General features: G+C 44.3%; 1 protein-coding gene across 1 annotated transcript in view; it reads left to right on the top strand.

The window, feature by feature from the left end:
- The window catches only part of OTUD7A (OTU deubiquitinase 7A), a 452,998-nt gene that overhangs the window by 256,828 nt on the left and 170,435 nt on the right, over nucleotides 1–25,735 (top strand). Inside the window, exon 4 of the mRNA XM_082256697.1 lies at nucleotides 3,784–3,940. Within this exon, the coding sequence (XP_082112823.1) occupies nucleotides 3,856–3,940 (85 nt within the window). The 5' untranslated portion in view covers nucleotides 3,784–3,855. The remainder of the gene's footprint in view (nucleotides 1–3,783; nucleotides 3,941–25,735) is intronic.

Below are 25,735 nucleotides of genomic sequence, written 5' to 3'. Positions count from 1 at the left end.
TGAGGTCCGCCTCCCCCTCCTCCCTCTGGTTGGGGGGCCTATAGCATACACCCAATATTACCTTCCCCACCGTGCCTTCCCTTTGAAGCTCTACCCATAGGGATTCTGCCTCGTCCTTAGCTCCATTATTAATATCATCCCTCATATTTACCTGTACACTGTTCTTAATATACAGACATACCCCTCCCCCTTTTTTACCTTCTCTATCTCTGCGATAAAGGGAATACCCCTGAATGGTCGCCATCCAGTCATGAGAGCTGTCAAACCAAGTCTCTGTTATCCCCACAAAATCTAAGTCCTCCTCAAACATCAGCAGCTCCAGCTCTCCCATCTTGTTGGCCAGGCTTCTGGCATTGGTATACAAACCTCTTAATTTTGACCGGTTACATATATCCTCATTTGATGTTTTTAGGCTGCTCTCTTGATTTTTCCCCATACCCACCCTGGGTATAGGAGCTCCGAACACCCTACCGCTAATGCCCCCATTTCTGCCCTCTGAAACTTGCTTTCCACTGGCTAATTCTACATCTATACCCTCCCCCCCATCACCTAGTTTAAAAGCCCCTCTAACTTTTTGGCCATCTTCTCACCCAGTACGGCTGCACCCTCCCCATTTAGGTGCAATCCGTCCCTACCAAAGAGCCAGTGGCCGACTGAGAAGTCGGCCCAGTTCTCCAGGAACCCGAAACCCTCCTTACTACACAAGCTCCTCAGCCACTTGTTAACTTCCCTAATCTCCCGCTGCCTCTCTGGTGTGGCTCGAGGTACAGGTAGTATTTCGGAAAATACTACCTTGGAGGTCCTACTCCTCAACTTAGCGCCTAAGTCCCTGAAATCGTTTAGGACTCTCCATCTTCCTCTACCTATGTCATTGGTACCCACGTGTACCATGACAGCTGGGTCTTCCCCAGCCCCACCCAATAATCTGTCCATCCGATCCGCGATGTGCCGATTCCTCCTCTCCTCACTTCCGGGTCCGATCGGCGATAACGTCATTCGGCGATTCACAGTGTGTGCTGGGATATATTCCATGCTAGAAATCTCGCAGTATTACCCAGGAGCTGAGCTATACTGAGCTGTGACCTGCCCCGCCTCCGCCCCGCCTCCGCCCCGCCTCCTCTCAGTGAGTTGTACTGTATGCATTGTATTCAGCCGTGCTCTGCCCTGCCTCCGTCCCGCCTCCTCTCAGTGAGCTCAGTGAGGATATAATGCTTTCAGTCCTCGCTCACTGAGAGGAGGCGGGGCGGAGGCGGGGCAGAGCACGGGCTGAATACAATGCATACAGTACAACTCACTGAGAGGAGGCGGGGCGGAGGCTGGGCAGGTCACGCCTCAGTACAGCTCAGCTCCTGGGTAATACTGCGAGATTTCTAGCATGGAATACATCCCAGCACACACTGCAAATCGCCGAATGACGTCATCGCTGATCGGACCCGGAAGTGAGGAGAGGAGGAATAAACGAGAAAAAAAGGTATTTACTAGCAAAGAAAAAAAAGTTTCCATTGGTAAAAGTAGTTTTAAAGGGGATTACATACATCTATGTAATCCAATGTATTAAAAATGGGTGGAACTCCGCTTTAACCTGTCAGTGGTCATAAAGTTATGGCTGATCTGTGTATGAAAACAATCAAAGTGGTAGCTGCCAATGATGCCATCACGTTGCACATTTGAGTTTGTTGACTATGGGATATGTAGTGTGCATAGAGCAGTACACATGACCTCAACTAATGTGCACTGCTCGTTCCATATAAACAGAAGCAAGGGTCAACAGAGAGTTTCAGGAGCCTACGGAGGATGTTACAAGGAGGCAGAAAACATTAAGAAACTATTTCATGAAAAATAGATTGCAGGGCCATTAAGTAGTGGATGTGTATATTTTATTTTTGGAGAAAAAGGATATTGTTCAGTGTCACTTTAACCACTTGCTGTCTGCTCACTAGAGCTCTACTGCGGCAAAGTGGTTCGTTATCGTCTGGCGACGTAGACCTACGTCGCCAGACACTCCCCTTTCTCGGCGGCGGCTCGCTCCGGCTGTATTCAGTCACAGCGGGAGTCGGGCCAGGGGAGGAGCAGCGGCGATCGCCGCTGCTCTTCCCCGATCGCCGGGGAATCGAGTCTGGAGATCCGCCCGCTTGTGTAAACAGAGCATGCGGATCTCCTAAGTGACAGGCAGGGTCAGATTGCAGGGTTCAGCATAGCTGAACCTGCGATCTGTCCTTGTGTCACTCAGTCACCTCCCCCCACACATGTCAGTAAGCACCAGGCATACTTTAACCCCTCCCTCTCCAATAAAATTAACCCCTTCCCTGCCAGTGTCATTTTTACAGTAACAGTGCATATGTATAGCACTGATTATTGTAGTAATGTCACTGGTACCCCCAAAAGTGTCAAAAATGTCAGTCAAGGTTCCGATCTGTCCGCCGCAATGTCGCAGTCCCGCAAAAAAATCGCAGATCGCCGTCATTACTCGTTAAAAAAAACACCAAAAATGACAAAAATCTTTCCCTTAGTTAGTAAACGCAATAACTTTTGCGCAAACCAATCAAAATAGGCTTATTGTGATTTTTTTTTTACCAAACATAGGTAGCAGAAAACAAATTGGCCAAAAATTTAAAAAAAATTTTGATTTTTACATTTTTTTGGGGGGGATTTCATATAAAAAATGTGAAAAATATTGTTATTTTTTCAAAATTGTCGCTCTTTTTTTGTTTATAGCGCAAAAAGTAAAAATTGCACAGGTGATCAAATACCACCAAAAGAAAGCTCTGTTTGTGGGGAAAAAAGACGTAAATTTCGTTTGGGTACGGCATTGCACGACCGCGCAATTGTCAGTTAAATTCGCACAGTGCCGAATCGCAAAAAGTGGCCTGGACGTAAGACAGCAAAATCCTCCGGTGGTAAAGTGGTTAAACAAGACTTTACAATCACTTTAATCTATGCTATGGAAATAAATATAAAGTAGGTGTTCTCCCAATTTGGCTTCAAAAATGGAAGTTAAGTGATCCTTTGCTGGTTAGCTTTCCAGTCTGTTAGCACTTAGTAAATATATGAAAGCATGCCTGGCATATTTCCCAAGTCTGCTCACAGGCAATAGGTGATTGCTGCCTAATCTGGATATTTTAGTGTGAAAAATGGATGGCCCTTAAATGTGAGCCGGCACTCCCGGTGAACCAACCTCAGAAGAGAAGGTTGATTAGCTGGGTCGGATCTTTGCAGGCAGTGACTATGGTAATGAGAGAAGGCAGACACTGAGATATCTGCTTAGTACAAACCATGCATGCTTTGGTATTGTAATTGTGCACATCATTATGGATGAACTTGCACAGTCCACAACGCACTGCCGTTTAGGCTGTTTTCACATTGCCCCATTGCAAAAAATGAAGTAAAAACTTTTTTGGTGCCTTTTTGGTGTCTTTCCTGCATGTTTTGCACCTATGAAAGACAGGTGACTCTAAAACCGCACCAAAAAGTCACGGTTGTGTTTTTTATGCTTTTTTGCCACGTTTCCCATCCATTTCAATTGGGTGGTATGTTTTTTTTTACACCAAACATGCACCAAAAATGCAGCATGCAGTACTAATAAAAATGCAACTGACTTGCAGTGTAAACAGTTTCATAGGATTTAGTGGTCATGCGTTTTTCTTCAACTTTTTATAAGGTAAAACCAGAAGCTAAGCTTAACAGTGTGAAAGCAACCTTAGTAAATGAAATAATTTGATTCTGTGACACGTTATTATTTTATTGGTATAGAGGCTGACATGTCTGCTTTGTTCTGTATTTCAGATGGAAACATTTTACTAACATCATTCTGGTCCTGCTGCTGCTGCTGGGCGAGCAGCGTCACTACATGATCACATGACTCTGGATATGGACTCAGTCCTGTCAGACTTTGTTCGGTCTACAGGGGCTGAACCTGGTCTGGCAAGGGACTTGCTGGAAGGTAAGGTGACTTTTTTTTGTATGTGATTTGTTGTGACCTTGTCATTTTTTTAAAAATGTGGACCTCCAGGCAAACGTCCATATACACAGATGGCATGCATACACAGGAACGGATTTACTTGCCAAAAATTGAAAATCGCCTACCTGCTCTATTGAATCACTCACCTGTGTCACACTGCTAAACCTGCATGGTGACTCCCCTGTCTGCTGCTGCAGGTATGAGGCTCCATGGTGTCCCCTGCCCTCTCATTGGACAATAAAGGAGCATAATCACACTCTGTTCTTCCTGTACACTTCCTAAAAAACCTTCCTCACCAACCTCGAGTGCCTGTCTGGTTTATAATACATAACTACCCACTCCTATGCTGGAAACTCAGATATGAACTGTCACCAACAAAATGTTAGTTAATACAGTCCACGTTAGTATAAAGTATTTTCCAGTATCAGCCGCTAGCAAAAGAATCATATATATAGTCCTTATATGATTAAGTCACATTTCAGTGACCAGTGTACATGACAGTTCCAGTCAATCAGTAAACTATATAATATTTTAAATCCCAGAATGCTCTGCATGAAGAAATCCTATGAGTTTATTTAGTGGCAGCCTGGCAGGTATATATACGGAGTTGCCCCATTCTTGAATGCATATTTTATTGATCATTGCCAATTGACCGATTTACCTGCCAAAAGCAGGGCCCATTTAGAAAGCATACAGTATACTTAGAACTTTAATTGTACAAAGTACAGATCTTCACATTCAAGATTTCAGTTTACTGCAGCAGGATCAATTAGGATCAGATGGGAGGCTTTACTTTGCACTGCCTACATAAATAAGCACAATGAGCTGCATTCTGATGACTTATTGAGGCTGGATTTACACATGCACAAAAAAAGGGGTAAAATATGCAATCCACTGTGATTTACTACAACACTCATTATTACATGGGTATATGTGTGTTGTGGTGCCATCTGTTCTGAATGTCACCCAACATTCATAAGTATGAATAAAATACACTGCTCAAAAAAAATTAGAGGGACACTTTTTAATCAGAGTAAATCATAGTTACATAGTAGGTGAGGTTGAATAAAGAAAATAGTCCATCCAGTTCAACCTGTGTAAGTGTGTGAGGCTGTTATCATCTCACATACCCCTGAATGTTCTGATCCTTGAGATGTAAGTCTAAGAGTCTTTTGAAAGCCACCATACTTCCCGCAGAAACCACCTCTTGTGGTAGACAATTCCATAATCTTGTAGCCCTAACAGTAAAGAACCCCCCCACGTTGCCTGAGGTTAAAACGCTTCTCGTCTAATCGCATTGTATGCCCTCGAGTCCTCATGCAATCCCTTCGACTGAATATCTTTTTTTCTAAGCTGAGATCACCATTGAGATATTTATATATTGCTATCATGTCCCCTCTCAGGCGTCTCTTCTCCAGTGAGAATAAATCAAGCGATTGCAGACGCTCTTCATAATTAAGGTCCTCCAATCCCCTAATTAGTTTAGTTGCCCTTCTCTGGACTCTCTCCAGCTCCAACACATCCCTCCTGAGGACTGGCAACCAGAACTGGACAGAATACTCCAGATGCGGTCGGACCAGAGTTTTATAAAGTGGAAGGATTATAGTTTTATCTCTGGAATACATCCCTTTCTTTATGCATGCTAATATTCTGCTGGCTTTGGCAGCTGCCGCTTGACATTGCATGCTATTGCCTTGTCTATCATCTACCAAGACTCCCAGATCTTTCTCCATTTTTGATTCCCCCAAGGGATCCCCCCTAACGTTTATTGCGCTTTTATGTTTTTAGTCCGTAAGTGGAAAACCTTACACTTCTCCACATTAAACCTCATTTGCCATGTCGTTGCCCACTCTGTTATTTTGTCCAGGTCATTCTGTAGGATATCTGCTTCATGCTGAGCAGTTATTGCCCTGCCCACATTTGTGTCATCTGCAAAAACTGATATCGAACTACTGATCCCGTCCTCAATGCTGTTTATGAATAAATTGAACAAGGTTGGTCCCAGGACTGAGCCTTGTGGGACCCCGCTTACCACCTCTGACCAGTCTGAGTATGCGCTGTTTATTACCACCCTTTGGACATGCCCTTTTAGCCAGTTCCGTATCAAAGAGCAAACCCTGCGGTCGATCCCTGCAGACCTTATTTTATAAATTAAGCGCTAGTCAAGTTAATTAAACTCGTAGGATATTGATTTGATCGGTTAAGTAGCAGAGGGAGTTGTTAATCAGTTTCAGCTGCTTTGGTGTTAATGAAATTAATAATATGTGCACTAGATGGGCAACAATGAGACGACCTCCAAAACAGAATTGGTTTTACAGGTGTAGGGCACTGACATTTTTTCCCCTACTCATCTTTTCTGACTGTTTTTCACTAGTTTTGCATTTGGCTAGGGTCAGTGTCACTACTGGTAGCATGAGGCGATACCTGGACCCGATAGAGGTCGCACAGGAAGTCCAACTCCGCCATGATGGCACATCAATACGTGCCATTGCCAGAAGGTTTGCTATATCTCCCGGCACAGTCTCAAGAGAATAGAGGAGATCCCAGGAGACAGGCAGTTACTCTAGGAGAGCTGGACAGGGCCTTAGAAGTTCCTTAACCTATCAGCAGGACCGATATCTGCTGCTATTGGTGTGAATATCTCTGACCAATCTGAAACAGATTGAGGGTAGCCTGAGGGCCCAACATCCTCCTGTGGGCCCTGTGCTCACTGCCCACCACCGTGGTCCTCAATTTGCCATTGAACACCAGAATTGGCAGGTCCACCACTGGCGCCCTGTGCTTTTCACAGATGAGTGCAGGTTCACCCTGAGCACTTGTAAAAGACATGAAAGGGTCTGGAGAAGCCATGAAGAATGTTATGCTGCCTTTAACATTGTTCAGCGTGACCGGTTTGGTGGTGGGTCAGTGATTGTCTGGGGAGGCATATCCATGGAGGGACGCACAGCCCTCTAAAGGCAAGACAATGGCACCCTAACTGTCATTAGATATCTGGATGAAATCCTTTGACCCATTGTCAGACCCTATGATAGTTCTGTGGTCCTGGGTTCCTCCTGGTGCACGACAATGCCAGTCTCATGTAGTGAGAGTATGCCGCCAGTTCCTTGAGGATGAAGGAATTGATACCATTGAATGGCCCCCACGCTCGCCTGACCTAAATCCAATAGAACACCTCTGGGACATTATGTTTCGGTCCATCCGGCGCCACTAGGTTGCACCTCTGTTCAGGAGTTCAGTGATGCCCTGGTCCAGATCTGGGAGGAAATATCCCAGGACACCATCCGTGATCTCATTAGGAGCATTCCTTGATGTTGTCAGGCATGCATACAAACATGTGGGGGGCCATACAAACTACTGAGTACCATTTTGATATGCTGCATTCATATTTCAGCAAAATGGACTAACCTGCTGCATCATTTTTTCACTTTGGTTTTTGAGGTGTCTTTGAATTCAGTCCTCTGTAGGTTGATCATTTTCATTTCCATCAAACAATGTGGCATCCTCTCATTCCTAACACATTACCCAGTTCATATCAGTATAGATATCCAGCATGATATTTTTCCCCATTGAGATCTGATGTGTTTTCAAATGGGTTCCATTAAATTTTTTGAGCTGTGTAATAAAAGCATGAATAAAAAAGCACCCATTCTATAGCACGCCACATTGCACAGACCTTAATACTTAGTAGTACTCTGTTATGCCAAAAGTATTGCTTTTATGACATTCTCCCCTTAGGTCAGAGGTCTTCAAACTTTCTGAACAAAGGGCCAGTTTACTGTCCTTGAGGTTTTAGAGGGGCCAACTAGGGCCAGTGGGAAAACACTGTGGTGTCAGTGAGAGCAAACAGTGTCTATCATTGGTTTTAGTGGAAGTAATAGTGCCCTGTTGTTGGTATTCAAGGTATGAATGGTGGCCCATCATCGGTGTCTGTGGGAGGAATGGTGCCCCACCATTTGTGTCTGTGGGAGGAATGATTCCCCATCTTTGGTATCAGTGCAAGGAAGGGTGCCCAATTGTTGGTATCAGTAGAAGAAATAGTGCCCCATAGTTGGTGTCTGTGGCAGGAATGGTGCCCCATCATTGGTATCTGTGGGAGGAATGGTGCCCCATCATTGGTTTGTGTGGGATGAATTGTGCCCCATCATTGGTGCATGTGGGAGGAATGTTGTCCCATCATTGGTGTATGTGGGAGGAATGGTGCCCCATCATTGGTGTCAGTGGGAGGAATGGTGCCCCATCATTGGTTTGTGTGGGATGAATTGTGCCCCATCATTGGTGCATGTGGGAGGAATGTTGTCCCATCATTGGTGTATGTGGGAGGAATGGTGCCCCATCATTGGTGTCAGTGGGAGGAATGGTGCCTCATCATTGATATCAGTGGAAGGAATGGTGCGCCATCATTGGTGTCTGTGAAAGGAATGATATCCCATCATTGGTGTCTGTGAAAGGAATGGTACCCCATCATTGGTGTCTGTGAGAGGAATGGTCCCCCATTATTGGTGTCAGTGGATGGCACGGTACCCCAAGGGCTGGATAAAGGTAAGCAAAGGGCCACATCCGGCCCGTATGCCTGCAGTTTGGAGACCACTGCCCTATGTCAATGTTTAACATGCTCATATACAATATGATTAGGCTTTATCTCTAGACCTGTATTTCTTGGTATCTTTTTGTACTGGTCCTACAATATACTATGACTGCCTACACTTGCAGATTTGGTTATACTTCAATTGACTGTTCCATACAATTGATTCAAAAGAGATATAAGAAGGATGAGTGGCTTTGTGCATTGGCATTTTGGTTCCCTCCATTATTTCCATTGGAGATTCTTTTTTTTTTTTTGTATGATAGATTACAGATTTTAAATGTCTGACGTTTGTTGGTACAAATTCCGATTGTTCCAGCAGCATCGCCCCTTCCCTCGTCATGAAGACTTGGTGTACGTGGTGTTCTTAGTTGTACTCTACCCATTTAGGCAGGTGTAAGAAATTACTAACGACAGCTTGTATATATAACAAAGACCATTTCAGATGAGGTTGCAGGTTTACAGAAACGAGAATTCATCTATTTTTAATAAACCTACGTATGTACAGTACATGCATCAGTTGCTTTTCTGCTGAGAAAAACAGACATAGCATAAATATTTCCGTACTGCGATTCCTAAGGTGCCTTAAAACACGTTATATTGTTGATTAGTGATTTATTTAATTTAACGTAGTTATTTCCAAATGTTGGCTGTAATGTTGTGAGAATTATAATTTTCATGTCCAATGGGTTTCAGTCAAATATAAACATTTAATAAAAGCAGTAATAAACCCCAAACCAAAAATGTAATATATTTCAGCTTAACAATCATTAGATGTGGTGGCTGCATGGCTTTTCTTTGTTATGTGTTAGCAAAAATCCCCCCACAAAAATACTAAAAACACTAAATCTGCATGCTTACCCCCCTAAGCATAAATCCCCCCTCCCAGTACAAATTCACCCCCTTCTGAAATCCCCCCTCCCAGCACATATATTTGCCCCCATCCCCCAAAAGCCCCCCCCAAAATACAATTCACGCCTCCTAGCACAAATCCTCTACCCCTAAAATCCCCCCCCCCACTTTAAGTCCCCCCTCCCAGCACAAATTCCCCCCAAATCCCCCTCCTAGCACAAATCCCCCCCCCCCAACATAAATCCCCATAAATCACCACTCTTAGTACATGCGCCCCCCCACAAATTTCCCCTTCTGGAACAATACTTACCCCCTGCCTCCCCTAAAATTCCCCCTTCCAACACAAATCCCCTCCCCCCAATCTCCTTGTGGCTCCCCCCACCTCACATGATACCACAGTGCCCAGAGCATCTGCCCACCCCTTGTCCCAGCCCTCGTTCCAGCTAATGCTTTTTAAACAATTACAGTAGTTTTTTTCCTTATGGGATAAAGATTTTACATCAATTAATAAAAGCTGAAATGTAAGCACCTCTGTCAGTAGTAAATGGTTTGGCTGAACCCAACAACTGCTACATCTGCACGACAGCTTGTTCTTTTGAAAGACATCAGACTTACTGGCCAGATCGACGGATGAAAATAAAGGAAAGAAAGCCAAAAAAGAAAACAAATGCCGCCACCACATCTATGAATTAGTAAGCTGCAATGTAATGTTTGCTTTTAGGTTTAATACCACTCTAATGCTTGCCATACACGCACAGAATTTCGGCCAAAAATGGTCGTTTTAGGAAAGATCGTTCGAAAATCGGGCCATTATGGTGCTTTTCCACTGCATGGAACCGTACCGGCTCGGCACGCTTTTGTGCTTTTCCACTGCGGCACCGCATGGTATAGGGTCGGAACGGTTCGGTACGGTACGGTATAGGTTTGCTTTTCCACTGCATGGAACCGAACGGTACGGTACGGCTCTGAAAAAACAGTACCTACTCGATTGTGGTTCCAACAGGTACCAAACTGGTACCATATCCCACAATCCTTTGCATGCAGTCACTACTAGCCACTGATTGGTCAGAGAATCACACCCACCCCGTTGTTATCCCACCCACTTAACTTTAGTACTACTTTAGTGCAAAAGAAAATCTATACCGTACCGCACCGTACCGAACCGTTCCGACACTATACCATGCGGTACCGCAGTGGAAAAGCAAACAGGGCCAAGCAGGGCCGAGTAGAGCCGAGCCGGTACTAGCCGGTACTTGCAGTGGAAAAGTGCCATTAGTGAACACAAGTTTACCGACGATTTTGATCGTGTGCCCGGCTAATGTCGATGGATCCATAGCGAAAACTTTTATCGTTTCTACAAAAGTTTTTATGTGTATGGTAAAATTGAAACAAAAGTAATATTCTGACTCATATTGTGCATGTTATCAAACAATCATTATGATCATGGAAACTAGGGATGCACCGAATATTCGGCGGCCGAACATTATTCGGCCGAAAATAGAAAAAATAGCACTTTCGTTGTTCGGCCGAATAAGTCAAAAGGCCGAATAATTTTGTGCCGAACAATAGGGCTGAACGATAGTCGATATGATATCGACTATCGTTCTGTGGCCGTAGGCGATATTCATATCGCCGAGGTCACGATATTTACAGGGGGAAGGGACTCGGAGGAGGACAGGAGGACTCACAGACTTCCGTGTTAGGCAGGGGAAGCCGGGACACTTCAGCGGTGAGCATACATACATTACTCACTCGTGCACTGCAGCCCGCCCCACACATTCAGTGAGTCTTACTCTCCTCCCTAGTTTTTTCAATGGCACATTCACGGAGCCAATCACGCCGTGATTAGCTGCACAGCGAACCAATCACGCGTGCCTGCACACCTGATTGGTTCCGCTGTGCCGCTACTCACGGCGTGATTGGCTTCCTGAATGTGCCATTGAAAAAACTAGGGAGGAGAGTAAGACTCACTGAATGTGTGGGGCGGGCTGCAGTGCACGAGTGAGTAATGTATGTATGCGGCTGTGCTCCTTTCCAGGCTCCTACTAGTCCACCTCCAGCCTCCTACTACCACCACTATGAGAGACTGTCTGTCACGGTATAATCTGATCGAGTCCACACTGACACTGACTGACTGTCACTGAGTAATTGATGTTACCACATTAACCCTGACCTGCCCAGTGCCCTGTATCTGCAATTAAAATTTACAAGGCTGCCTGCATGCTTCCTGATTTCCATTCCCAGCATCCTTCCCAATCCCTACAGTGTCACTAACATAAACCCTATGGTACAAGGCTGCAGTGTGCACTGAATCCCATTCCCTACAGTAACATTTAGGGAGAGAGACATGAGAGGACAAGAGAGAGAGAGAGACATGAGAGGACAAGAGAGAGAGAGACATGAGAGGACAAGAGAGAGGACAAAAAATTGGCAAAATAAATGGAAAAAATGCGAAACACCGCGTTCGGTATTCGGCCAAACATTTCATTATTATTCGGCTTCGGCTTCGGCCAAGAATTTCATTTCGGTGCATCCCTAATGGAAACGATTATGTAAAAGAGTTTATTCTGTCAGTTAGTGGCCAATTCACTTTCGACAGAAGAAAAATTGTTCAGTCTGCAAACGGCCGAAATTCTGTGCGTGTATGGCCAGCATAAAGTCTTTCTGGGGGGAATTTTGCAAGACTGGAGCAGACAGAATGTGGAGCAATTGTGTATGGCAACCAATCAGCTCCTAACTTCAGCTTGTACTATTAGCCTTTGAAAATGAAAGAAAGAAGCTGATTAGTTGCCATACACATCTGCTCCAGATTCTGGCTGTTCCAGTTCTGATAAATTGCCCTCTTTGTCTTGAAAGTTCTGTAAAGTTGGTATGTGCTAGTATTTCCGAATCCATCCATAATGATCGAATGGGCATGCCATGCTCTTGGCACACTGGGTGATGATGCAATGCTTATGTCTATGCAGAATAGAACATTTTCTTTATGTCCCAGTCTTGTCACATCCGTGTGAAAAATCTGTTGTTGCAGTCATGGTCTGTGCTAATAAGAATTTGTATCATGTACTTTACTGTTTCAGACCGTGCTGAAGTAACATTTTGTTCTGTTTGTGCTGCACACCATACATCACCTTTTTATTCATTGTTACTTTTGCATTATTTGAAAATTTTAAATTTTGGTTGACATATCAGTTAAGGTGTAACATGGTGCAAATATTCCCCTCCCCGTTCCCCTGGGGCCAGGGCAGATGGACTTTGAGTTCTCAGTGAAACATGAGTGTGGGGATCAGCTCCAGCTCCGTAACTGATAGTCTGTACCTTGGTATTGGCATGAAATGAGAGGAAAGTTCTGTGCACACCATACGGGTGCGACTTTGTGCACGCACGTTTCAAGTGCATTCCTGCGCATCATGGTTAGGGCAACCCATTAATATTAGTGTTTCCCTACATGCAAAAAAACACACAAAAGAAGTGCCTGATCCTTTTAAAAAATGGTCCCCAGCTCTGATATACATGGTACGCTATGCGTTTTGGCATGGACAAATGCACGTAGATGCGTAGGAGTGTTAGTAAGAATTAATGGCACCACCACATCTCTACAGACATGCTGCGTGTTTTTGAGCATTGCAGGAAAGTGCATAAATTTGCTCACGTTCCTTCAATGCACATGTGTGATCGAAGCCGAAGAGTCTGCAGGAGATTGCACCCATGATGCACTAATCGCAGTTGCAATTTATTTTCCTGCAAATATACACTATATTACCAAAAGTATTGGGACACATGCCTTTACACGCACATGAACTTTAATGGCATCCCAGTCTTAGTCCATAGGGTTCAATATTGAGTTGGCCTACCCTTTGCAGCTATATCAGCTATAACTCTTCTGGGAAGGCTGTCCACAAGGTTTAGGAGTGTGTCTATGGGAATTTTTGACCGTTCTTCCAGAAGCGCATTTGTGAGGTCAGGCACTAATGTTGGACGAGAAGGCCTGGCTCACAGTCTCCACTCTAATTCATCCCAAAGGTATTCTATTGGGTTAAGGTCAAGACGCTGTGCAAGCCAGACAAGTTCATCCACCCCAAACCCACTTATCCATGTTTTTAGGACCTTGCTTTGTGCACTGGTCCAAATCGTTTGGTGGAGGGGGGATTATAGTGTAGGGTTGTTTCTCAGAGGTTGGGCTTGGCCACTTAGCTTCAGTGAAGGGAATTTTTAAGGCATCAGCATAGCAAGACATTTTGGACAATTTCATGCTCCCAACCTTGTGGGAACAGTTTGGGGATGACCCCTTCCAGTTCCAACATGACTGCGCACCAATGCACAAAGCAAGGTCCAAAAGACATGGATGAGCGAGTTTGGGGTGGAGGAACTTGACCTCAACCCGATAGAACACCTTTGGGATGAATTAGAGCGGAGACTGCGAGCCTGCTCATCCACATCAGTGCCTGACCTCATAAATGTGCTTCTGGAAGAATGGTCAAACATTCCCATAGACACACTCCTAAACCTTGTGGATAGCCTTCCCAGAAGAGCTGAAGCTGTTATAGGTAGGCCAACTCAATATTAAACCCTACGGACTAAGACTGGGATGCCATTACAGTTCATGTGCATGTACAGATAGGCGGCCCAATACTTTTGGTAATATAGTGTATGTTTATTTATTCATTATATATTTAATTTTTTTTCTTTAAAAGATGGACTTGCCTATAACCACAATGGTTAATTTTTTATAACAATACATTTTTTAGTGTTCAGTTAAACACAAAACCAATACTTTTTCAGGAGGATAATAAACCAATAATAGCTTCTCATGATTTTTTCTTTTATTTTCACCTGATACTGACACCTCCCTCACCATTGAGAGATCTCTGTGGGGAAGATTACCTACACCCCCCAAGTGGTCAGAGATCCCCCGATGTGAATCTGACAAGTGATAATTGCCTCACTGTGCTGTTTATATGCAGCATACTCTCCCAACCAGAATGATCTTTTGTCTATATGGGAACCGCGTATTTGGCCAAGTAATAAGCGTAGTTTATCACAGATGTAAACAAACATATTGCTCTATATTAACATATTTTAGAATGGTGGGGGGTGGCTGGCAGTGTACTCCTTTGAGGAATTGGTATCTATGAGCCTTGCTCAGGGGCCAGGGCAGAAGTCTATGTTGGTCTCTGAGAGTGTCCCTCTCCTTGGTGTCCTTTCTGAGTTCCCTGAGGGTTAGGGGGTAGACTTGAGGGCTGTGTCCGGGTGACTGTCATCCTTCGCACATATATCTATTTTCTACAAGTTCCTGAGGCAGAAGTATAATAGTGCTACAAAATGCGTCAAAAAGGTCACCCTCACCCCATTGGAGCATTCAGCACTCAGTGAGTGGAAAAGAACTGTACCTCTATTATATATGTTTGTCATTTTCTTACTGGTGGGATGTTTTGGGTAGTATGTATGTTGAAGATATTTTCTGTTTGACCCTCTCAAATTAAAAATTGGGAAAAAGCTGACTGACGCAAGTAGGAGAAAGGAGGAACACTGCTCAAACGGAAAACACTCTTTTTCATGTCTAGATTTCAGCTATTGAGCTCTGTAAGCACAAATAATTTCTCTGCAAGAAGTATTGAGAACCTGGAACGTGTGAAAAGAAGCCCTAAAGCTAGCCATACATCAGTAGATTTTTGAATGAACGCTCATGCTAACATTCGTAGAAAAATTTTCAATACATTTGATGGCTTGACAAATGTCGTTTGAAAGTACTTTGCTTTACCTTTGGATTTTGACGTGGATGGACTTTACAAAACAAAAACCATATACACTGTTAGAGCCGGTTCACACTACCGCGACCAGAAAGTCGCCCCATGAAGGAGGGACTTTTTAGCGTGACTTTGAAGAGACTTGTAAGAGACTTGTGCACTACTTTGAGAGACTTAAATGATAGGTGACTTTGTCTGTGGGGAATGCCTGGCTAATCTCTTTCTTCTTCCTGGAAAATCTGATAACAAGTCGCTTGAAAATAGATAAGGATCCGACTTAGAGGCGACTCCCAATGAAGTCTATGTGCACAAGTCGGATAGAGGTCGCCTTGAAGTAGTACAGGAACCTTTTCTGAAGTCCGAGCGACTTCAATATTGCATATTAAGACGGCTCTCTTTCATTTACATTGAATTTGTGATGACAAGAGACTTGGGGCGACTTGAGGGCACACAAGTCGTGTCCCAAGTCGGAGTAGTGTGAACCGGCTCTAAGAAATATGTTTGTTTGAGAAAAATGTTTCATCCTGCTCCTTCAAGTTTTCGCATAATGGTCAAAAACAAATAGAGATTTGACCCCACTAATGATCATAAAATTGAACAAGCATTCTTAACCGGTTGCCGACTGCGCACAGTATATTTACTGCGGCAGTCAGCCCCGGCCAGGCAGAGTGACGTAGACCTACGTCGCTCGCCTGTCACTGGGATTGGAGCCAATAGCGGGCGAGCGCGCGCCCGATAAGGTGCGCGCCCGCCTCGGCTCGTTCAGGGAGGAGTTCGGGCGTGTGACCGGCGGACCCGATGTCCGCCGGTCACTCGCTGATCGTCACTACAGCGGGAGAAAGGCAGAGCGGCTTATGTAAACAAGCCGCCTGTCATTCTCCCCTGTGTAAAAATGGAGATCAGACGGTTCTACTATGTAGAACCATTGATCTTTGTTTTTACACCAATAGCCATGTCCCACTACAGTTAGAATCACGCCCCTAGGACACACTTAACCCCTCCCTGTCCAATACAGTTAACCCCTTCCCTGCCAGTGTCATTTTTGCAGTAACAGTGCATATATATAGCACTGGTTACTGCAGTAATGTCACTGGTACCCCCAAAAATGTCAGTCAAGGGTCCGATCTGTCCGCCGCAATGTCGCAGTACCGCAAAAAAAATCGCAGATCGCCGCCATTACTCGTTAAAAAAAAAAACACCAAAAATGACAAAAATCTTTCCCTTTGTTAGTAAACGCGATAACTTTTGCGCAAACCAATCAAAATACGCAATTTTTTTTTACCAAACATATGTAGCATAAAACAATTTGGCCGAAAATGTTAAAAATTTTGATTTTTACATTTTTTTGGGGGGGAATTTCATATAAAAAGTGAAAAATATTGTTATTTTTGCAAAAATTACGCTCTTTTTTTGTTTATAGCACATGATCAAAAAATCGCACAGGTGATCAAATACCACCAAAAGAAAGCTCTGTTTGTGGGAAAAAAAGGACGTGAAATTCGTTTGGGTACAGCGTCGCACGACCGCGCAATTGTCCGTTAAAGTCACGCATTAAAAAATCGCAAAAAACCCCCTGGTCAGGAAGGGGGTAAAATCTTCCGGGCTTAAGTGGTTAAAGGGAAAAATTTCAACCCAAATTTTCCTAATATATGGCTAGATTCATGCACACAGGTGGTAAGAGGCATAAAAAATGCTGAACATAAAATGCTTGGCGTTTTCCCATGCCTCAGGAGCCATGTACGGCCTGCCACACAAGTGAGTGACTGCATGCAGTCTTAAGCCCCGAACACACGCACTGATTGTCGGCCGAACGATCAGCCGTCTTTTGTCCGTTGCTGTCCTATCGGTTGAAAACTGCTAAAGACTGCACACGAATTTTGTCGGCCAACAACAGCCGACTGCAGAAGTGATGTCATGTGATGGTTAACTTTCCGTGTGTTTTTTCTTCTCTGAGCATGCCCAGTCTTGCTCATCTGCTGTTTGTCGGCTGAATTCTGTACTGACTGACGAACAATCGGCCGTTCTGGTGTTGGCCAACAAAAATTTTAAAGGCTGCACACCAGATTCTGTTCGGCCGAAAAGTCGCAGTCCGTTGTCGGAAGCATCATACTAACAAGCCGACAATCGGCCGATCGGACGGTGGCCGAATATTTACGGCCGACAATCGTTACGTGTGTACGGGCCTTTACTCTTGTAAATGCTTCTGTGCATTAGCGCTGTGCTTCTGTGCATTAGCGTTAACAAGAGTACTGCTTCATACAATCAATCACTTCTATGGCAGGCTGTACGTGCAACATGTGGCTCCATGGGCATGGGGAGGTAGATTTGTTTGTACAGCGAGTCAACAGCAGACAGTAACTTTAGTTAAGGGCCTGGTAGCCTATTTTATTAAAAATAAAATAAAATCTTCATAACATAGGGTTTCCCACGCAGGAGCTTCATCTTCACAAAGCAACAACAGGTAACAAAAAATGCTAGCCCACCTGTCTACATTCAGCAGCTCCGCCACTGTTGGCAATGGTCTCCCTGACCACAAGTTCCTCAGGCTTCCTTAGCCTTAGGCTCCTTTAAAAAGTGCGGACTGTTTGTTTCATCAGTTCAATCATGTTTTTCATATGTTTTTACATCAGTTTTTTTACATCTGACAACTACAGCCTATGACCACTTGAGTCCCTTAGCCATTTTTTCAAATTTACATCAGTTTTTCATCTGTTCTGTTTTTTTAATGGAGCAAAATAGGACTTTTCGCCTCTAGTTAAAGGTTCTCCTGATACCCCCAGGTGCTCTTACTCCTCCGAGACTCACAGATTTCTCTGGCTCCACTAGTCTCTCAGACTTTCTTAGCTGGCCCAACTCTCTCGGTCCAATGTCCTGCAACTTCTTCCACATGGAGTGCTGCCTCGAGGATATTGTCTCCAGACAGGAGTAAACCTTCATCCTGGTTACAGCAACTGCAACAACTTCACCTGCAGTAATTCTCATCAAGCTTGTATTGCCCCTGCACACCTTTCGCACTCACACAAGCTGCCAGCAATTAGCAAAGCCAGATTAAGGCCCCTTTCACACAGGCGGACCGTTCAGATCCGCCTGTCCGTTTTTTTGGCGGATCTGAACGGTCCCCCCATGCATTCCTATGGGGCATCGGATGTCAGTGGAGACATGTCCGCTGACATCCGACCCGATCCGATCCGTCAAATCTGGACGGATGGAAACCCTATTTTCCATCCGTCCAGCGGATCGGATCGGATGGGATCGGGTGAGAACGGACTGACGGTCCGTTGACTTCCGATTTCCCCCATAGAGATGCATGGGGAACTGTCAGCTGTGTCTCCGCACACAGCGCGGAGACACAGCTGTCCTCCTGCTGCTCAGCGGGGGATCGGCAGCTCGATCCCCCGCTGAGAAAAACGGACTCTGTCCAGCGGACGGAGTGTGTGAAAGAGCCCTTAAAGGGGAGTTCCACACAAAAGTGTAACTTCGTTTATCCTCCTCCTCCCCCCCCCCCCCGGTGCCACATTTGGCACCTTTCAGGGGGAAGTGGGTACTTGTTACCCTGTGCCCATTTCCGTTGGACCTTGCCGCAGTGAAGTATGTCAGAAGTTCAGCCCCCTCCTCCTCCTGCCCCTGCTGCCAGGCTAGTAAAAGAGCGCGTCGCGCATGCACAGTAGGGATCTGGTTGTGAAGCCGCAATGCTTCACTGCTGGGTTCCCTTACTGGCAATGGCGGCCGTAGCACCCGACAGTCGATGGAAACATCGGCTGCGGTGCCGACATCGCTGGATTCCAGGACAGGTAAGTGTCCTAATATTAAAAGTCAGCAGCTATAGTAGGTGTTGCTGCTGACTTTTAATTTTTGTAGGGGGAGGCCGGAACACCGCCGGTTACTTTTTTTTTTTAGGACCTTTAGGACCTGCGCATTATGTGAAACTTACCTGAAAACGAAGCCCTCCAGTGATGCAATGTAGTCCATTTTCTCTTGGTCTTCCTCCTGGGTCCGCGGACTCTGGCTGTGTGACATCCGCAGGGGAGCCGTCATTCACGGCACAGGTATTTGAAGGAACGGCATGGATTCCTTCAGAATGCATGTGCCGATGATGTAATCAGCTGCATGCAATGTAAATATCTCCTAAACAGTACACGTTTAGGAGATATTTACAGTGCCTGTAGGTAAGCCTTATTATAGGCTTACCTATAGGTACAAATTATTCTTTGGACTTTACTACCTCTTTAAGGTTCTGACCCACCCAATATCCTTTGGAAGCTTCCAGCCCTGATCCAGAATGACCAAATCTGGAAAACATAACATTGTTTTCTCCAGTCAAAATCAACCTGCCAGCTTCTCAGGCTGCAGCTTTGAGAATCTGGTGTCTTTTTTTTGCCCCTTTACATGGTGGCAGGGTCTCCCACTGTCAATGTGCATGAGTCCGAAAGTGTCACCTGCTGGCACAGAATTGGAATGCAGAAACCACTGTGCAATATTTCATATATACCTGATTAAATAAATAGAAAAAAGAAATACTAAGTATTTAAGCTATGACCATATTACAGAAACTATATGCAAAACACTATACAGTCCCTTTAAGATGCCAAAGTACAATGTTTTATTAATGTATCAATGTTATATATGTATATATTCTAGATGATTATACTCTGGTAGCCCTTGTCCTTTATGTACAAGGCATGGGAAAACTGCTCCGATTTTTTTTTTACATGTGAACTTAACTGAGCCTTTCTGGATTTGCAGCAAGCTGTTCCAAAATGTACTTCCTGATCAAAACTGCCAATTCCTGCCTTTTATGTCTTTAAGAAATCTTCCAATGTTTCTTGAGCCATTGATGTAATTGCTAGGCTGACTGGAAGGACTTAAATGAAAGGCATTGTGCAGTGATGGGAACTAATAATCTGCCAAAAGAGCTGCAAATCAGAAGCTGCATGCTTGTCTTCTCCTTGAATGGTTCTGGCTGTAGTAGTGCTTGCTGAAGAGTCATATTCATAAAGTGGAATAAATAACTACCTACAGAGTCTATTGGCCTAAATGGTGTAAACTCATCTAATCATTTAAAGGTCCGCTATCATTAAACTAAGGGACCCATGTGCATATAGTGCCTTTTTATTTATTTTTTACTTAGTCATATTTCTTCCATTATTCCACATCTGCCCAGATTTACTTATACCCAGATTGCTTGTGAAATCAGGTGTTTCCCTCTTTTAATCATATGGAATTATTCTCTATGCTTGTATTATTTCCCAATAATGTGAGAATAGTAAATCCTGGGTAGTGATGTGAGGGTTAAGGCCAGAAAGGCCTCTCTGTATTACTTTATTGAGCTGTCAGAGCATTAAACTGAAAATTCACTTTAGAGTCTCGTCTGAATGATCTGCTAAGAGAAGCTGTGTGCAGGCTCGTCTCTGAAGATGAATAATGAAAGCTTTGTGCTTGTTAGCCTCTCCTTGCCTGTGGTTACCCACCTCTATTCCCCCTTATCTCTTTCCTTTCCTGTGCTTTTCTGTCTGTCCTTACCTGTCCGTGTATCCCCAATGGCTTCCCAAGTGTCTGTTTGCTCTGTCACTTCTTGTGTCTGTGTCCCTTTTGTCCTAAACTGTTCCTCTCTGTCTCTGTGGTTTTCTATCTCCATCTGATTGTACCTGCTGTGTTTTTCCCTCTCTGTATCCGGATACCTTTGTCTGTCTGTCTTTCTGTCCCTATCTGTGTTTTAGCTCTCTTTACTTGTGTTTACCTGTACCTACCTCTGTCCCTTCTGTCCTTACCGGTCAATGTCTGGTCCTACATACCTGTGTCTGTGTTGGTGTCCTTTACCGGAGTCTATTTGTCTGTGTCTCAGGGCGTTATCACACTAGCACTTTTGGTGCGCACACGGGTTCGATTGACGTCAGAATTTGGTTCTTTTTGATGATGTGAACACTGTCTTTGAAGTCTGGTGCACACCCGTGAACCGTATCCGAGTCCACATAAAAAGGGTGGTCTGGGGTATGGTTCATGTGAACTCCAGTACAGTTCGCTGCTAATGAGAACGCAATCGTACCAAAGCGAGCAATTCTATCCATTTTGGCACCTTCTCGTTTACAGCGGTTGCCAAGCAACATGCGTACGCGCCGGCTGCAGCTTGATGGCACAAGTGTACCGCGGTTCGGATACAAAAATAAAATGTGAACACAGTCCATCGGGGGCAGGGGGAGGGGGGAGCAATCGAACTCGGGTTCGGACCAGGCAATCGCACCAAGTGTGAAAACACCCTCAATCTATCTGTCTGATTCTTTCCCTGTTTCTGCCTGTTTCTGTCTTCTGCCTTTATCTGTACTTATCTATTCTTATCTGTCCCAGTTTGTGTCCCTTCTGTCCCAGTTAATGCAGAGCTCCACCCAAAAGAGAAAGCTCTGCTTGTCTACATCACCCTCCTTCCCTCCACTGCATTATTTGGCACCTTTTAGACGAGAGCGGGTACCTTGTTTTGACAGGTACCCGCTCCCACTTCTGGATCAGCTTGCTGCGACGAAGTGAGCTGGCTGGAAGTTCGCTGGCCCATTCACAAAAGATTTGCACATAAGCAATAGGAAACCAGCTTTAAAGCCGCAAGTCTTCACTGCCGGTTTCCCTTAGCCAAAATGGTGGTGTTAGCACCCGAGAGCCGATTCAAGAATCGCCTTGGGTGAGAACATTGCCGGATGCTTGGACAGGTAAGTGCCCTAATAGTAAAAGTTAGCAGCTACAGTATTTTTTTTTTTTTTTTATATAATTATTGTTTTTTTGGGATGGAGGGGGGGTGGAACTCCTCTTTAAGCAAGCCATAGATTAAGCAGGTTCTTTCTTTCAATCATGAACACTACTGTTTTTAGGATTATAGTCACGTGATTATTTGTTTGGACACTGGGTAGATTGATTTCATTGGACTTTATTATTTATTTATGCATAATAGGGGAGATTTACTAAAGCTGGGTTCACACAGCTTACAGCAGGGGGTCTGGTGTGTCCCTGTTCTTTGTTTCAGGTCCGAGTTTATGCCTAAATTCAGGCCTGAAACGGAGCCAAAGACGGACAGGACCTTTTTCCAGTGCCCCGAAGCTGTGTGAACCGGCTCCATGGAGAGCCAGTCACAGTCTCCTGTCATGCGAATTGGATTTGGGAAAATCTGCATCCAATCTGAATAAGTGTGAACCCAGCCCTGGAGAGTGCAAAATCTGGTGCAGCTGTGCATAGAAACCAACCAGGTCAGATTCCAGGTTTTATTGCCAAAGCCTAATTGAAGAAGCTGAAGTTAGAAGCTGATTGGTTACCATGCACATCTGCATTAGATTCTGCATGCCCCAGCTTTAGTAAATCTCTTTCACGGTTTGCTTGATTTTGATTGGGATTATTTGATTGTGGAGAATTTTGTATAGTTGTAATACGTCAGAATTTAATCACATCAGCACTTTGTGTAGATCTTTAGATTATCTAGGTGAATCGTTGCATTGATGATTCAAATTGATTCTCTGGTGTATTTATTTTTTGAGGGGGATTAAAGTGAAACTCCACCCTAAAGGGCAAGCTTTGCTTTATGCCCTCCTACCCTGCTCCCCTTCTATTTTTAGCACTTTTTGTTGTGTGGAGGGTAGCGGGCACCTAGTTTTGACAGGTACTTGCTGAGGTGATCCACCAGAAGTTCTTCTACGTCCCCCTCCCTGCAACCTGCTGGGAAACATTGAAGGTTCCAGAAGGCTGCAGGACCATTCACAAATTGCAGCATAGTGGGCAGCCCACAGTAAACATGTTGACACCTGAAGTTAGATTTGCGCTGTCATGGAAGAAACTCATCCAGAAAACAGTGCCCTGCAAGAGAAGAGCTCTTATACTCCCCTCTCCTATGGCCCATACCTCTAAATCCTTCTCCATTCAAGTTCTGCAGCCTACGGCGTTGTGTTCAGCATTCAATACTTTCCGGAGTTTTGGATGCCTATGTCCCCTGCCACATACTGTGGTTTCATCTTCTAACCTCTATGTAACTGCCAAATTTTTTAGTGACATTGGAATAATAGGCAGGTACCAGCACACATCAGGGAACACATACATCCAACACTCACAGAAGTGTTGACTTTTGCAGACACCGATGGAGGCTGCAGCACTGGAACAGACAGGAGGTGGCAGGAGACATGGGCACTGCTTTTTGGACCCCATCAGTGGTGCTTTAAAGGTCAACACCAGCTTTTTTCATTTTGAATGAGGGGGGGGGGGGGAGTATTAGACCCGTTTGACAGTTTTTAATTACCCACTTTTTGAGTTGGGGAGATTTCTCTTCACTTCCTGCTTCAGTGACCATTGGTTACAGGAAAAGGAAACAGCCCTTGATCCATTGCCATAATTCTTGTCACCTTCCTAGTGCATACCTCCCAACTTTTGGGGATGGAAACGAGGCACACCTATTACCAAAAGTATGTAGGCATAGAACACACCCCCTGTCACTCCCCTTAAAGGTGAATTATTTAAAAAAAAAAAGATTAATTAAACCCACAAGTGCTTTTTTTTACCACTACTATTCCTTTATATTTGCTTTCCAAATTTACAAATGCAGCAATTTAAAAATTGGATGAAAGGTTTAGCACTGGCAAACACTTTTTAAGAGATAAATAGTGCATTTTATATACAATTATGTAGATCAGACCGAAATGAGGGACACATGAGAAGGAAAGTGGGACAGAGGGACTTTGTTCCAAATCAGGGACAGTCCCTCGAAATCAGGGACAGTTGGGAGCTATGCTAGTGTGACAGTGCTTGGGCCTGAGAGAGGCTAGTCAGCATATCTAAACACTTGCAGTGGGAGAGGCAGTGACGTTACTCATCCGAGTAAATGCCAACACCGTTTGACTCTGAAGCATACCCAGGATGGGAGTTGGAGAAGGAGCACAGAAGAGAATGCCCATTCAGGTTGTCCCCTTTAACTTGCAGGTTCCCCACCAAATCAGTTGCAAATTGCTCTTTAAACATAAAGTTTTATGGAAGACCCTAAAGCAGCATTATGAGATTTTAGACAGCTAATATAGTTGCAGTAAATGTTCTTATTACAAGCATGATAATTTGCATCTGTTCCAAAAGAAAGAGGTGCCAGTTTTACATGATGTACTTCTCATGTTGTCAACTGCTTATTTCCAGTAATGGTACTTGGCAAAGCCCTCACAGTTCACACTGATTGCCTCTGTCTCCTAAATGTATTTGTATTCAAGCACTTCTCAAACAGAGTAAGTGGCAGAATACGTGTCACAGGCAAATTCAATTAGTTATTGATATGGATTTCCCTTGGCACGTCTTAGAAGCAGCCCTTTAACAAACCTTGCTTGCCAGCATACCATATTTAACAGGTTTGAAGTGAAGTGAACTGCTTAGAGATTTTTTTCCTGGAGACTTGGCACCTTAAGGTGCTGCCGCCTAAGCATCCCTTTGTATTAATCCACCACAGCTTTATCATATCTCAGTCTGCTTGTGAGTTTCCCTTAGGCCCCTTTCACACTTGTGCGACCTAATAGCCATGCGATTTTGCCGCAATTTTGTTGCCCCGATCCCCCCCCCCCCATTTTAACTAGAGTTGAAGCAATGCCTATGTCTATGGACATCAAAACACATCAAAATCAGACCAAAGTAGTGCAGGGACTACTGTGAAGTTGTTGCAACTTGAAGTTGCACAGATATGAATGGTACTCATTGAAAATCGTGGAGTACGACTTGTCACGCGAATTTGCAGTCTCAAATTGCAGGACAAGTCGCACAAGTGTGAAAAGGGCCTTTCCTGGATGGATGGAGGAGTTTGCTTTTAAATAGTAAAAATTAATTAAATAGCGTTTTTGGTTTGTGGTGCTCAATTGCAGTGTAGTTCTGCTTTAAAACCTACAACAAATGCCCCTTTTATAAATGCTTAGCAATGGCAGTCTACAAACAGATAGATATAGTTAATTGCAAAGTTATTTCTTCCTTGCATACCTTTTTTTCTCTTTTTCTCCTCATTCTTCTCACGGTGGCCATTTGCACTAATCGCAGATAAGCCTATTTTCCTTTACTGCCTCCTGGAACATACACATCATCTGGTGGGGAAGGCACTGGTGATGTAGCCTTCCCAGGATGCATCTGTGAGGCAAGGGTTACATCACCAGTGTCTCACTCAACCAGGAAGTGGAAAAACGTTAATTGTACATAAAAGCAAAAAATATTTGTTTCACTAAGGAATAAGATGATTTCACATTTGCATGCAGAGATGTATGCTGATGTTTTTTTAGTGAAAGGTGAGTAATGGCCGCTTTACATGGTTTAGATGCATAGATAGACACATAATGGTCCAATGTCTCCCTCTACTATTCCCCACTTTATCTTCCCCTCTACCGTAGCTCCTATTTTTACCACTACCCACCTTTACTGCCGCCCTTCCTGCCTGCCATTACTTTTCTGCTCACAGCATATGATACAGGCAGAGAACAAAGCTGAGGGAATAAGTGCTGTTGTAAGCATACATGTACACTAGCCTACCCTGGCCGCAGGAAAACGCAAACCACATTTTTACTGCAATTTTGCCACGATTTGTGTTTTCCCGTGGCCGGCGGTCAAATCTTTCCTATCCTG

This window comes from Pelophylax lessonae (assembly GCF_965119305.1).
Source record: "Pelophylax lessonae genome assembly, chromosome: 4".
NCBI lineage: Eukaryota > Metazoa > Chordata > Amphibia > Anura > Ranidae > Pelophylax > Pelophylax lessonae.
This window is presented reverse-complemented; position numbering and strand designations above follow the sequence as displayed.